Raw genomic sequence first — 15,452 nt, 5'->3', positions numbered from 1 at the left:
AAGTCCTGGCAGAAAGAGAAAAGCATGTGTAATGATCCTATCTTAACCCCATAAATACTCCATATGTTGATGCCTGGGTGACATGACAGGTTTAAAGCCTCACACAGAGAATCCCTATCTCTTAGCCTAACAAGGGTTGTTGTGAAGATAAAATATGAGAGATCCATGTGCACATTGAAGGAAATATGGGATAAATGTGTACTAGATAGGGTCAAGAGATAAAGAGTCACGTTTTAAAATATCCCTGAAAACCAGATTAAAAAACAGAACTATATGCAAATCATATATCCTAATAGTGAACTTAGCTTGTCAGGCCCAAACCTTTTGTAACCACCATCAGGCAATTAGCGTCGTGTGCATACAAGATGACAGCAAGAGTCAGCTCAAGGGGAACCCCCAAACTTCGAAGACATGCAAAAAAGAATTTCAGGAAACAAAATACTGAGGTGGAGAGAGAGAATTCCAAAACAGCTCAGTGTGGACTGAGTGTGCTCACTGGCAATGGAATAAGGTCTGATTATTGTTTGGTGGTGGAAGCAGAAAAGCAGGAGGAAATGGAATGGAATATGAGCATTTGTTAAATGCGTGCTTGCTCAGTTTGAAATTAATTATTTCAGTTCTTCTCTAGAAAGTGCATATTTTCATTGATAGATACAAACTGTATCTATTCCAAATGTATTTATTGTTTTAAAAGGAAATTTTAAAAAGCTGAAAACTCCACAGTGGACATTTATTTTACAATATTTCTATACTGTTGTTTTCTCCTCACAAGGAGCCACCAAGCTCCTGTGTATCCAAATGATATTTCATAAATGATAATTTATGCCAATAGTTCCTGATAAATAAAGTAAAAGCAATGTGAAGGCCTGATTTCACACACAGAGTTTCATACCTAGAGTATTTCATGTCATAAAAAAATTGGAGAAACAGCCTATATTATTTAAGATAATGAAATTCTATATCTGTTTTATATTTTAAGGATATTTAGCCATTCAGGGTACACTGCCCTCACATGGAAGCTTACATTATCAGATTAAAAGCACACATGAAAATACAAATTAAAAATACTTATCAATAACAACTGGGCTGAAAGATGAACGAGTAGATCCTAGAGCAAATTGACCGAGAACATTCCTTAGATGCAAAAGATGATGAAGCTGAGACTTTATATACTTCGTACATATCATGGAAAGACAAAATTCCCTGGCGAAAACAATCTTGTTAGTGGAAGTTTAAGGAAGAGAAGAGGAGAAAGGACAAATATGAGATGATTGACTGCATAAAAACCCCACAGTCTTGAATTTACAAGAGCTGAGCAGGGCTGTCATGGACAGGGCATTGTGGGGCTTTCATTCATAGGGTCACCATAAGCTGGAGCTAACTTGTTAACAGAACAAGAGATAACAGAAAACAGAACAGAAAACAAGCAACAGCAGCTAGTGATTTTTTCAACACCAAATGCATGCTAGGATACATGTGTTCAATGTGGGGTTTTTATACTTTCTGTAAAGATGAGGCCATACAAATCTTTCCAAAAAAGGAAGTTCCAAATATTTGGGACCACCACTAAAAAAAGCCCCATCTCGAATACTAGGTAGCCTAGTGGACTTGCTGGTGAATCAGAGAAGAGGGCATTTGATACTGATATTGAATACAGGTTCATACAGCCATATTCTGCCTTTCAAATAAAATAGTCCCAAGCCATTTAGGACTGGCACATTTGTCTGAGCCTGAAAATTAACAATTAGTCAGTGTAAACAGAAGAGAATATGAATGATATTATCCAAATGCTGAGTTCCCACGATTTCTAAGTAGTCCTCAAGGGCAGTTATACATAGTGAAATTACAGCAAGCTAACCATGGGCATGTCATGAGCAGAGTCAGCTGGAGCCAGGGGTCAGACAAGATGGCCCGGGAGGCCGCTTCTGACTTGCTCTGTTTCTATGTAACCAAGACAGCTGTTGCTTTGAGTAGGTTAGCTTTGTCTAGATAGGGATGCAGCTGCTGAACCAGCCCAAGCTGGAGAAAAGTGGTACTTCTGACTTTTCTAGATTACATTTCAGCTTGTTAGCCCTTATCTATCCTAGTATAGCCCTAGAGCAGTCAGACACCTGTTCAGAGCTTCAACTACATTCTTTCAGTCCTTCTGAAGAACTATTTCATAGTGACTGCTCCCCCCTTAAATGTTACAACCAGAAGCCATTCCAGCAGGCTATCCTGAGGGATAGGACTGTGGCAAGCAGGGACATTACACCAGCTATGCTGAAATAAGTAATTTACTGCCCTTTACTCCTTAGACTATTTCACCTCATCGTACATCTTGTCTTTTAATTTAATTTTATTTATTGTAGGCCTATGGGCAGGCCCTGTCTTTTTTTAACTGGTTATAAGTAAGACTCCCAGAGAATCCTTGTGGCTGAGGAGTAGTACAAAGATGCTTTTTATAATTAAAAAATGACTCCTGGCATTCAGTGGTAGAAAAAGAAGTAGAATTGCTACTCATCCACATGTTGATGGCCTGTCAGCCTAGACCTTCAGATGATGTCCAATGATTTCATGTTGATGCTGAAAAGCATGGAGAACAAGACAGAACTGTGAAACATCTCATATATTATTCTCAGTGGTGTGGACCAGCATTACCTTGGGTCCATTCTCTTAGAACAACTGATCCATTGTAACACCATGGCCCTAAATCCCATCCCAGAAAGTCAGTCAGGAAAGATATGTTGGGTTGATGGTATCAAAAAACATTAGAAATTCGGGAGAGCAAATAGTGTTACCACCTCCCATCTATTGTCTTGTCATCCACCAAGCTGACCATGTCTTGAACCCCAGACAGAAGCCAGAGTCAAATGAAACACAGAAACATAAAAACAAAGCAAGTGAGAAGAGGCCAACCATGCCATTTGGTCTGATCCCCAGTTGCAGCCGGTTCTGTTCATTTTAAACCCTAACATGTGATTGTCCAATCTTTCCTTGAATACCATTGCTGATGGGGCCTTAGTGGGCCAGTGATTAAATGGATTTAAATAATCTATGTCATCCAAAACTTCCTAGAGCTGGCATAAAACTCCTCACTACTCACTTTGTTTATCAATGGGAGATCTGAAATTGAGAGATAATACTCCATAGCCAGGACCAAGATCTAGCTTCTTCAGTAATGACTTTACTCTGCATTCAGGACCACAGGAACTACTCATTCCCTTAGTGAAGCATTGGCCACTTCTGGTATGCCTGTTGTATGCCTCCATAGATCCATCTTGGCAGACGTTAATTTCTGCAGATTTTATCCTCATTCCACTTCACAGGTGATTCTTGCAACTGGATGGTGATATACATAAATACTGTGGTGAACTGAAACCAAAATTAGGTTGCTTTAAGAGCTAGGTGCACATTCATGAAATATTTTTATGATGTTCCAAGTGTGGTATGTGTCACTGATCTGTCACTTTTGTAGCTAGAACACAAAAAAATTGTTTTAAAAATATTTTAGGAATTCTATTCTATTCTATATTAGGAAGTCTTCTTTCACAAACTAGTCATAGTTTTATTGCTTCCCTACTCTTAACATGCAGTTTTAGTCTTTTATTTGTATATCTTTTAATTGTTCACTGCTTTAAAATATGTTTAGATGTGCAGTGATATATAGATGTTGAATATATACAGTATAGCCAGAATACAAGAAGTACATTTAAGTCCCACTGATTTCAATGAGAAAGTAGGTATGTGCTTGATGGAGGAATCCTAAAACTCCTAGACAGCATCTGAGGTCTGATCCATTCTCCAGTCCTTCCCTGCCACTCATAGTCAGCATGGGAAGGACCAAACTGGCTGCTCCCGTGAGGAAAATCAGTCTTGGAAAAGGGGTAAAGGGGATATTCTGTGACACAAAAATCAGCTCTCCTGCCAAGTGGTTGAGCAGGAGGGCAGAGATCACCTCTACTTGGTTCTGTGTAGAGCATTTGTAAGTTTCTGAGTTAAGAAGCATATAATGATTGTGGGTGAAACCCACTGGATTGGCATTCTAACCCACTTTCATTGAAATACTAGGACTTTAAAAGTGCTGATCTCACCAAACTTACATAATAAACATTCATTTGCTGTATTAGTATAAAAGCAATATATTTCATGTATTGCTGTTTCTATCATTGTAATTGTTTTCATCATGCTTTTGATCTGGATATATCCACAAATGTCTCAATGAACACAGTTTTGCATGCACCTCACATGTTCTTCACCTTAGGAGACAGAGAATTATTGAATATTTATCAACTGTGTTTCATTTTTTAAAATGAAATATGTTGAAATACTGTGATTCAGTTTTGTGGCAGGAAAATAACCTCTATTACTGGTGTAACCTGAAGGAATCTAATTCCAATTTCACCTCCACTTCAACTGCAGATAGATTTCAATCATGGAGACATAAGAACTTAATGGGAGGTGTGTCCAGTAAGATTAGGGAGTGGAAACATCCTTAGTCAAAGACAGAATGAGTGACTGAGAAAATAATCAGCATATGTGCAAAATGACCACATTAGGGACTGGTTATTCATCAGAATGCATTTATAAAATTAATGTCTGACTCTGTAATCCTATGTAAATGCCCCTGAGAGTAATTCTCATAGAGCATCTACTTCTGAGTAAAGATGTACTGTAATTGTTGGAGATGTACTTTTCACAGCCAATAAAGCATAGCTATGGATAACAGAAAGGTTAACTGCTAAGAAGAAGCCAGACCAAATCAGGAGAATATGCTCCATTTGAATACTGTACTCATCAAATAGACACAGAGTTCTGTGATATATCTGTTGCTGACTTGTACCCCTTCAAACCAGAGGTGGGCCATCAAATGTTTATATGCTCCAGCATCCTCCATGCACATTTATTTATTTATTTATTTATTTATTTATTTATTTATTTATTAAAACATTTTTATGCCACCCCATTCGCCGAAGCCTCGGGGTGGCTTACAACAAATAAATTAAATCATCATCACATTTTAAAATATATACATTAAAATAAATTACAAATATACAATATAAAATAAGCCGCCCTGGTCAGAAAAATTCAATAATATTATCTTGGTAGCATGCACAATTTGCATGCTGAGATAGGAATATTTCACATGAAGTATCATCTGAACATCTGACTATACTGCACTTTGAAATGGTATAGCTCAGTGATGAACCAGTGATATGAGAACTCAGTGATATGAGACAGATGAAAATGTGTTTTCCTCAAAAGCTTGAAGCAGAACAGAAAAGAGCTCCCTTTTCACTCAAGTTTGCATGTTCTTCGGGAGAGAATGCCCATAGTTTCATTTTAGGACTTGGGAGATATAGTGCCCTTACTGCAGGGGTCTCAAACTCAACTTACCTGGGGGCCGCTGGAAGTAGAGTCTGGGTGAGGCTGGGCCGCATCAAGTATTCCACCACCGCGGGGGTGGTGGGCTGCTCATCCCATAGCTGGCCCAGGTGCCGCCGGCGCATTGAAGGCTGCAGGGTCCCTCTCCCATGCCCCGCCCGTCCCAGCAATTGGCCCGCAGGCCGCGAGTTTGAGACCCCCGCCTTACTGTATCTATCCTTGGGAACAGTGCTTAGCATCTAGGCATACAAGATAATGAGGTGGGTTAGCTTGCAAGATGAAGGGGACTGAACAAAATATTTCATGAGACAAGGATGAATTGTAAAGATTCTGTTAGTGTCCCAGTCCTGAGTTTTGGTTTGGTGGCAGTGACAAACCATAGTAGGTACTAATGTAATGATCTTGGTATGATGAACCATGAATGATCACAGAGCCCATATGCTATTTTATTTCCCATTTCCCTTATATATCCTTCCACAAATTTGTGCCCTCCAGATAATTGAGATTGCTAGTTACCAGTGCCAAAAATGGTGGAAACTGTAGTTCAAAATATGTAGAAGGCATTGGACTGGGAAAGGCTGCCTTAATGTGAGACTTCTTATATTTCTTAAACCACAGTTCTTTTAAACTCTGGATGTAGTCCTGTCTCACAAACCAGGATTAAACCTTAAGTGCAAGAGCTTAAGTCATAGTTTCCTAGTTCACACATAGTGAGCAAACTTTGCGAAGAGGACAACAGAGTGTGGAGTACATAGGCTCAGGGCTTACGAGATCTTACTTCCTGTGCAATAAATCATGTTCTGTTATACAGCAATAATAACATTGTGAATGTGACCAATCTACAAAATCAAATGATCATACCATGGAAATTTATTTCCCTGTACATATATTTCAGCCTAGGCTGCCTTGTACAGGCTATAGATTAGATTGAGAAAATGCATCCCCATTCTGTAATATCTGTAACCTTATTGTAGGATACTTTTTATAGGGAAAAATATTTGTAGTCATTTCACCAGAGAAAACAGCTTTCTGACAGATAATCATCTGGATGTAGAAGCTATTGACCATTTGAAGAACCAAAGTTATAAACATATCCCCAAGGCACTTGCTCAAATTTTGCAGAAAGTTTATTATAGTATTAAATTTTTGACTTTAAAAATCAGGAGTTCATTAATACTAGAGCATGTGAAGAAATTTGACAGGGCCAGTGTCTGGGTAGGCATGGTTGGTCACCTGTTGATGGCCCATATCCTAGTAGGGGCTCAATTGCTAGCCTGGTTGAGTTGCTCCTCCTCTGCACCACTGGAATTTGCTTGTCTGTCTGTCTCTTGTGTGGTCAGAAGGAGAAGGAGTAGCTCATTGGCTTCCTACCTGTCAAGCAAGCAAGTGGTAGCAAGGAACAAGAGCAGCTGGTGACCATGGCAATGAGCAGGGAAACTGACAGAGGGCACCTTGCCAAAGGACCTTCAGAAACCTGGAGCCAGCACTGATCTGAATACTTGTTTCCTCTGAAAGATCAATAGCCCAAATGGTTACCACCTGCACCTTAAGTTGCAGAGAAGCATCATGGTCATTTCAAGAAGGAACACAGCAGTTCTTCTAATGTGGCAGCTGGTAGATACAGCTTAAAAGGTAGGTTTCGGAATATAGCTAGGTGAGCAGGCATAGAAATGTCAGCATGCACATTTATCCTGTTGAATGGAAACTCCATCTGTAATCTCTTATCTACATATATATACTTCTATTGCCAGGTAAAAGCTTGGTAATAGAAACCAAATACTTCTGCTTCATATTTCTTGTAGAAAATATTTGATAGTCACATTGAGTACTCCATTTGCAGTCATTATGTTGATGGGTTATAAATTGTCACAGTTCACTGAGCCTGTGTTCCCTGAAGGCTCCTGTCTGCAGCACAGTGTTGGCAGTAGGTAAACTGCATCCCAGCAGCTGAGCAGATGGGGAGGTTATAGGATTGTACTGCCACTCCCTGACTCTGAACTACTGTGGCCTGCAACTCTGCATAAATGAAGGCTTTGTAGGTCACCACTGGTGAACCAAAAGCAAGATGCATTTGTTTCTAATTTAGTTAGAGTTCATGGATGTAGGAGTATGAAGTTGATTCTCACTTCTTTAAATATGTTGGCCCCCTTGTCATCCTTAATTATCAGTATCTTCAGCCTTCCCAATGTGATGCCCACTATATGGTTTAGACTACAGCTCCTATCATTGACGGCAGAAGAAGGAGACGGCAGAGGATGAGGTGGCTGGATGGAGTCACTGAAGCAGTCAGTGTGATCTTAAGTGGAGGGGGATGGTGGAGGACAGGAAGGCCTGGAGGAGTGTTGTCCATGGGGTCAGATGCGACTTTGCAACTAGCAAGCAAGCACAGCTCTTATCAGTTTGATAATCAGTTGTGCTGCCTGAGGCTGATGGAAATTGTACTCAAAATATCTGGGGGCACAGATTTGGAGAAGATCAGTTCCAAAGTTATTAGGGGCTGGTAGGTTTGAGCAACACCTGTATTTCAAATATAGATGGAAATGATGTTAGTGACTTGTTTCTGGATTTACAAGGAATTGTTTAAATATTAAAGTAATGAATGCCCTGTGCCTTTACTATTAAAAGGGACAACATGGCTCTGATTCACTGCTAATATTCCTTTTTAAATATCTTTTACAAGAAGGAATCTGGAGTTTGCTTAAAACAGGTATTTATATTGGTGGTCCACAAACTGTTCAGTACTACTTTATAATGTTAGAATATAAATTGGGAAATAAGATTTTAAAAAACTCCCAAAACCTTCACAAGTGTACAGTCTATTTGATGTTTGATATTTTTTTAAGGTAAATTCTAGTTAGGGAGAAAAAATTCTGTGGATCATTAAACACTCACATTGTTCTGTTTTTCTTTTGCAGTAAATGAAGGAGGTATTAAACAGGCATCCAATTTGTGTCCAGATCCTGGAGAACCTGAAAATGGAAAACGGATAGGCTCAGATTTTAGGTAACATTTGCAGTTGTGGAAGGAAAATTACACAGATTCTTGCCTTACTCTGACACACACTTGTACTAAAACCAGTCATCACTATATTTGCATTGCATGGCTGTACACTGCCAGCCACAACCTGCCAGAATTAATAAAAACCCAATTTACACATTTACTAGTATTGAATTGCATTGAAATGCCTAACTAGCTGGTAATGCATTTCAGCATATTTCTTATTTTACATGTCATTGCAGCATTAAGAAATAGACAACTTAAATCTGCTATGGGAACACAATCACCAGCTTAATAAGGTAGCATGTGACTAGGAAGTGTTTATTTATATATTATTTGGCTATCATGCCTTAACAAAGTTCTGTGGGTGTTTAAAGACCTTAAGATAAAAGATCTAAAACTTCAAAAGTACACAGAATAAATACAGCAGCAGAAAGCACTATTCATTACATGCCCAGAATTAGCTTCCATATCATCTGAAGTGCCTTATCCTGCCTAATCTTGGAAGCTAAGCAGGGTTGGCCCTGCTTGAAATATGGGTGGGTAACTTAATGTTGTGAACCACCCAGAGAGCTTTGGCTATGGGTGTTATAGAAATGTAATTGATAATAACATTAAAATGCAAATTTTATTAGAATTGAAGGTTAAAATAAACATTCTTCTAATCCACAAAACCAACAGAGGTCTTCCTCTTCCTCTTACTCCTGCTCTCTTGCAAACTGAAAAAGAGATTTCCTTGGAAATAAAAAAAATGGGTGAGAGAAAAGCTTCAATTGTCCTCTCACAAAACAACAAGGTCCTAGTCAGAAGCTGGACCATATAGGCTTTCAGGAGGGGAAGAAGCATGTATAGATCCAGATGGAACAGCTGGGCAGTGCTATGAAGGACAGAGCATTTTGGAGAGCATTCATTCATAGGGTTGCCATGAATTGGAGATGACTTGATAGCATGTAACCACAACACACTCCATGAGGCATGATTAGGAAGATGTTTATTCTGTTTTTGGGAGGCACAGACTTCATTTTTAAGAATGCTTTATTTCAATACAATAATAAGAAAAAGAAAAACAAAACAAAACAGCTACATGTATACTGGAGGGACATGGCAACCAAAAAGTGAAGGGGAGTGGGAAAAAGTGGTATCACGAAACATATCAATATAAAGAAATTACTACCTTTTAGAAGAAAGAGGAAAAGTAGAAAATGAATTAACATTTCCATTTCAAATATAAACATTAATAAAATACTCCATTTATCTACATCAGCATCCATAGGCCATTGTAGGAGGTTTGTTCAAACATAGCAAGAGAAGAAGGTTCTTCAGGCCATCAAATGATAGGTGGTGTCCTTCCAAGCTTGACATATTTGATATGTATTGACCACTATAGATGTACAAAGAAATCCATATAGTTTAAAAGGATAAAATAAAAAATAGCCCTGTTTGTGGCTGTCTCTAGAAAGAAAGCAACTCAGAAAGTCAAGATAAACAAAGCCTCTACAAGGGAAGGTGAAAGATTAGTGTAAAATGCATCTTTCCAAGGCTGATTACAATAATCTGTATGACCCACGAGTTTGTAGCTACAATGAATAGGATAAAAGGCCCCTTCATGGTTGCTTTTGACAGGAACTCATCTAGCTGAGGCAAGACATAATGAAAAGGACTGAGTCCCTCGTTCTCTCCCAGCTCTCAATTCCTTTTACTTGTTTTCTTATGAAGGATCCTAGAACTTTGGCTTAAATACAGAATATGAACCCTTAGCAACTATGCCATTGTGTTGTGGTGGCTGTAGTAGTGAACTAGGAACCTGGGTGAACCAGGTTCTAGTCTCCATTCGGCCATGAAAATCACAGGGTGACTTTGAGCCAGTCATAGACTCTCAACCTAACCTGCCTCAATGTGGGTTGTGAGAATAAAATGAAGAGGAGGAGGACTACATAAGAAACCTTGCTAGAAGAAAAAAGGGGGATAAAAATGCAATATAATATTATTCATAATATGGAAACTCTTATCTCTCAGCATCTTACCTTATCCATTGTAAGATTTTATTAACAGACCTAGATTATGCTAGGATTACAGTCTGTGTTAGATAGGCTTCTATTGCCTACAGACTGAAACAGTACATTACTGAACAGTGCTGCTGTTCAAGAGAATTTTGATGAAATAGAGGTGAAATTTGCTGTAGCTGAATTTTGTTATCTTAGCATACGTAAATAGCATGCTAGGCTGATGAATTCCCCCTACCTCCCATCTCCAATAGGACATCTTCTAAATCATGGCACATCAAAATTCCATAGGGTTCTGTTCTTTTCTGGAATAAAAATGCACTACTTGGGCTCACTTCCATTTGTTGATTGTGCCTGTTATATTTAGGGGTACCACAACATTGTAAGAATAAAAGATGAAATGCCAATGCATTAAAATAGGTGAAGGGATCTTGAGCTGGCTTTGGTGCCTAATGTGAGGACTAGCATGACTTTTAAAATTCTGATTAGGCTCTTCAGTTACTGTAGAATAAAGGAAAACATTGATTCTAGACATACATTAAATGAAATATTCATTCTGGCCTTTGCTCACAGTTTGGAGGCTTACTATCCATCTGTTTTTCAGGAACTTGCTGCATAGAAAACGTCTTTAGCAGTTACTTCTGGATTTTTAAAAATAAAATTATCTTAGTGTATGAGCCTAAAAACTATATTGAGAATTAAAGAATAAAATCTTTACCAATAGATAAAGATTTACCAAAATAATAGGTATTATTTTGCTTTCTTCAAAAAATGAAGTATGCATTACCATTCAACTCTCCTTGAAAGTCTGGAAAACACTCAGAAGAAACAAATTTAAATAAGTACAACAAATATAGCAAATATAAGATGTGTCTGAAGGAACTGAATAATTGAAAAATACAAACACTTATATTACTAACATAAACATAATTATTTATTGAAAGCCTAAAAGTATCCTACAGTATTTTATATTTTGCATATATGAATATGTGCATCTAGGTATTTGTTTTATGCTAAACTTTTCTGCCCTGAGTCTGTGCAGTGAAGTATTATGCAAATACGATATACACAAAACAAGGAGGAAAAAACTTAATGTATGTTAACTGCGCAATAATTTTCTATCTGCCCTTGAAACAATAGGACAACGCGGAACCGCTGAGTGGATCAACTGTGGCTTTATGTATATGTTCAAATCCCAATCAGCTAATGTTATTGCAAGGCTGCAAAGCAGATTGATTGGTTGAACTTATTCCACCAGGTAGCCCACAATTTATCCCTGTTAGTATCCATTCCTGGTGAAGCCTGCCTCCCCATACAGATTGAGACCATGGCAGGAAGGATGTTAAAACCCCTTTGCTCTGACACTAGGGCCCCAATCCAGGTCAGAACCCCTGCAGAGGAAGTAGAGAAAATGATTTTAAAGTGAAGTGTGCTTTGGTCTGAGACAGGATCATGAAAAGATCAGCTGAGCTCAAATCACAATCCTATGCATCGTTAGACCAAAATAGGAAAAAGAAAAGGATTTTTTGGTAATCTACACTCTGGTAATCACTACATTAAAGTACTGCAGGTACTTCTATGTGGCACTGCCCCTGTGGATGGTTCAGAAGCTACAGCTGGTGCAGAATGTGGCAGCCAGATTAATATCTGGGACCCATAGATCCAAACTTATAACACCAGTTCTTGCCTACTTTGGCTGCCCACATGTTTCCAGGCCTAATTCAAGGTGCTGGTTTTAACCTATAAAGCCTTTCAAAGCTTGAAACTGCAATACCTGCCAGAACACCTGCCCAGCTGTGACCTATTTGCCACTATGCTCAACCTCTGTGTCCTTCCTTTGAATGCCAACACCAAGGGAGGCTCAAAGGGTGGCAACAAGGAGGAGGGAGTCTTCTGTGGTGGCCCCCCATCTTTGGAACAGCTTCCCCACTGTGGCCTTCCTGGTGCCAAACTTGCCATCTTTTTCAAGTACCAGGTAAAGACAGACCTTTATGTTGAGGCCTTTAAAGATCTATTAAATTAATTGTAGTGTTGTTTAGTTTTTACAATATTTGTATTGTATGTTATTGTTTTCTTTTATGCATGAGCAGTTGCTTTGGCTAAGGGGCAGTATAGAAATGAGAGCCAGTGTGGTGTAGTGGTTAAGAGCGTGGGACTCGGACTCAGACGATCTGGGTTCTAGTCCCCGCTCAGCCATGGAGCCAACTGGGTGACTTTGGGCCAGTCACAGACTCTCAGCCCAACCTACCTCACAGGGTTGTTGTTGTGGAGAGAAGATGGAGGAGGAGAGATGATGTAAGCTGCCTTGAGCGCTTTGTAGGAAAAAGGCAGGATATAAATTGCAATATGAATGAATGGATGGATGAATGAATGAAATTAATGATGATAACAATAGAAAAAACTGGCAAATGCAGGGAATGGTAGGACTCATTTGCTCTAAACATATATAGGATTGCGACTTTGAACACGCTCACACTTGCCTAGCAGTCCCATTGAACAGATTTGGCCTTACTTCAAAGTAGACTCATCTGTGATCCCACTATTATGGAATTTATGCAATTAAACCCAAGGTGCAGAAATAAAGTCTCCAGTAATCCTAAACTTTTAGTGCCATAACAGCACATTCCAGTTTAGAAAGGGGTGAGGAGGCAGATATTGGAAAAAGAAAGTAGTTGAAACATATTATTGCCTGAAAAGCCATTGAAAATATTTCAGTCTGCCCTCCATATAAAAAGGTTTCCAAGGGATCACCTCATGAATTGTTTTCATCCTATGGAGAGTCACTACGAGAACACTTTATATTCCTTCATGTGGCAAGTTATTTGCAAGCACTGCAGCTCGGTCAAGAGAAATAAATTCTTACAGCTCTTCAATCTGGATAATGCAATACAAGAATGTGGTGGTTAGAGTGTTGAAGAGGGATTTGGAAGATCTATTTTTGAGTTCCCACTTAGCCATGAAGCTCGCTGGGTGAGTTTAGACCAGCCACTGACTTTTGACCTAACCTACTTCACAAGATGTTTGTGAGAATAAACTGGAAAAAAGAAGGTTCATATAAGTCCGTTTGAGTTCCTGGTAGGCACAGGGGAGCTAGGACATAATGTAATAAATGCATAAGCTATCAGATAACTTATTCCATTTATGAAAAGGAAAATAAATGCAGCTACATTTGGTCTAACATAATCTCTTTCCAAAAAAAGAATGATAACATTAATGATAGTTATAATTCAGCATTCTTCAGAGAAATATTACTGGGGAACATTAAGCTTTTTTGCTCACATGAACAGTGGAATTCTAAACACATGGCATTCAAAGCAGTAGGACATAGGATTGTGCTGTATCTAGAAATGACATTATTCTCTTGATACTCAAAATGTTAGCTAGTTACTGTACATAAGCAAAATGCACAATGGAGGTTCATGTCGAAGTTAATATTAGTCTCTTCCAGCCATCAAAATCCCAACAGTCTTTAGTTGGTATTATACAGCATGTTTTTTAGATTTACTAACAGAACAATTCTGTGACTTCCCAGATGGCATCTGAAAAGACAAATGATAGTGTGGATTTCATTCCTTCAGCCCCAGCTGTAGACACAGCCAGGAGCTAAAGGACATACATGCAAGTGTGGATTCCTACCATCCCTTCTTTCAGATGTCATGGAAAGCATTGCAGTAGTACAAAGTACAACAACATCCACAAAATAGGTGATAGTAAAAAAAAAAAAAAAAAAAAGTATGCCCCAGTGGTGAAGGACAGGCCTGGATCCACTGAATCCAGAAGTTTTTCCATTGGTATCCTCTACCCACTGCCAGTATTAAATGTTGTCAGCTGAGAACCTTGTCTAGCTAACAATTTTAAAAATATACATCCATTCTCCATCCTCCTCCCTGTAAGATTGAATCTTGCTGGCAAGGCTTGGGACAGAGCATCTGTCCTTTAGGATTGTGCTCTAAATGGAATGTGGTAAAATGGCACGTCTAATGTCCAATGCACACACCAAATTTATCACCTAATATTTCTCTTTGCTACCAGGGGAATATATCTATACATCAGTAATTGGTTGTGCAAACACTTGCTCAGGCTAGCAGGAGATGTCAAAATGGGAACTGGTGTCCAAATCATGCATGATTTCTACTCAGTTCCTAAAAGCAAGGACGTGCGTGTGCACGCACATGTGCATGCACACTTCCCAGAGAACTTTGGTTATGGGACAACATAAAATACAATAAATAAAATGATATATTCAGAGGATTTTTGTAGCTATCTGAAGCAATGGGACAGAAATAAAGGGATCTATAGAAATAAAGGGATCACATTATGCATCAATATATTTACAAATAGCAACATTTTCATCACAAGCATCAATGAACTGCACATTAAATAATGTAAAGATATTTGGGATAACATATCAATTCAGAATGATGCTATAGCGTTTGGAAATTAGTGGAAATTACCCTCTGTATTCATTGTTTTTTCCTCCTATTTTGATATGTTCAATTTTAGCCTGGATTCAACAGTGCAGTTTTCTTGTGATGAAGACTATGTCCTACAGGGTGCAAAGAGTATCACTTGTCAAAGAATAGCAGAAGTTTTCGCTGCATGGAGTGATCATAGACCAGTGTGCAAAGGTAATACAATATGAAAGTTTTGTACTAATCTTTGCTAGGTTTCAGTTTGCCTTTATTCTTATGTTTTCATAAGAAATGTGATTTGCAAGTATTGTTGAAATGCTATCTATTGATTTTTCTTGTTTCATTCTAATTGCTTAATGCCACTTTGTTAATACATGTGGCTCACTACATTTACTTAAATCACTCACACTTCAGGAAGGTCAAATAAAATTTGAAATTATCTTCACACCACCAAACATCAAGTTCTACTTTAGAAAAATGTCTGATGATACCCATTGTTGGATCTTCTGTTCCACTTTTTCCCTTTATCTTTGGGCCTCCAAATATGAGGAGGACAAATAGATTGGAATAAGCACTGTTCTACTAAAAACAAGATTCAAACTACTTCATTTTTAAAGCTAGGACAACATTCCTAGCATTCATCCAAGCTCTGTAGATCAGGGTTGGAAAAAGCAAG

At 38.5% G+C, this 15,452-nt stretch overlaps 1 protein-coding gene across 1 annotated transcript in view; it reads left to right on the top strand.

Moving 5' to 3' along the window:
• The window catches only part of CSMD3 (CUB and Sushi multiple domains 3), a 650,552-nt gene that overhangs the window by 307,863 nt on the left and 327,237 nt on the right, over positions 1-15,452 (top strand). The window contains exons 9-10 of the mRNA XM_044421466.1: positions 8,280-8,367; positions 14,868-14,992. Coding sequence (XP_044277401.1) covers positions 8,280-8,367; positions 14,868-14,992 — 213 coding nt within the window. The remainder of the gene's footprint in view (positions 1-8,279; positions 8,368-14,867; positions 14,993-15,452) is intronic.

Source organism: Varanus komodoensis, unplaced genomic scaffold (genome assembly GCF_004798865.1).
Source record: "Varanus komodoensis strain SLA01 unplaced genomic scaffold, ASM479886v1 scaffold12, whole genome shotgun sequence".
In the NCBI taxonomy this organism is placed as follows: domain Eukaryota; kingdom Metazoa; phylum Chordata; class Lepidosauria; order Squamata; family Varanidae; genus Varanus; species Varanus komodoensis.
This window is presented reverse-complemented; position numbering and strand designations above follow the sequence as displayed.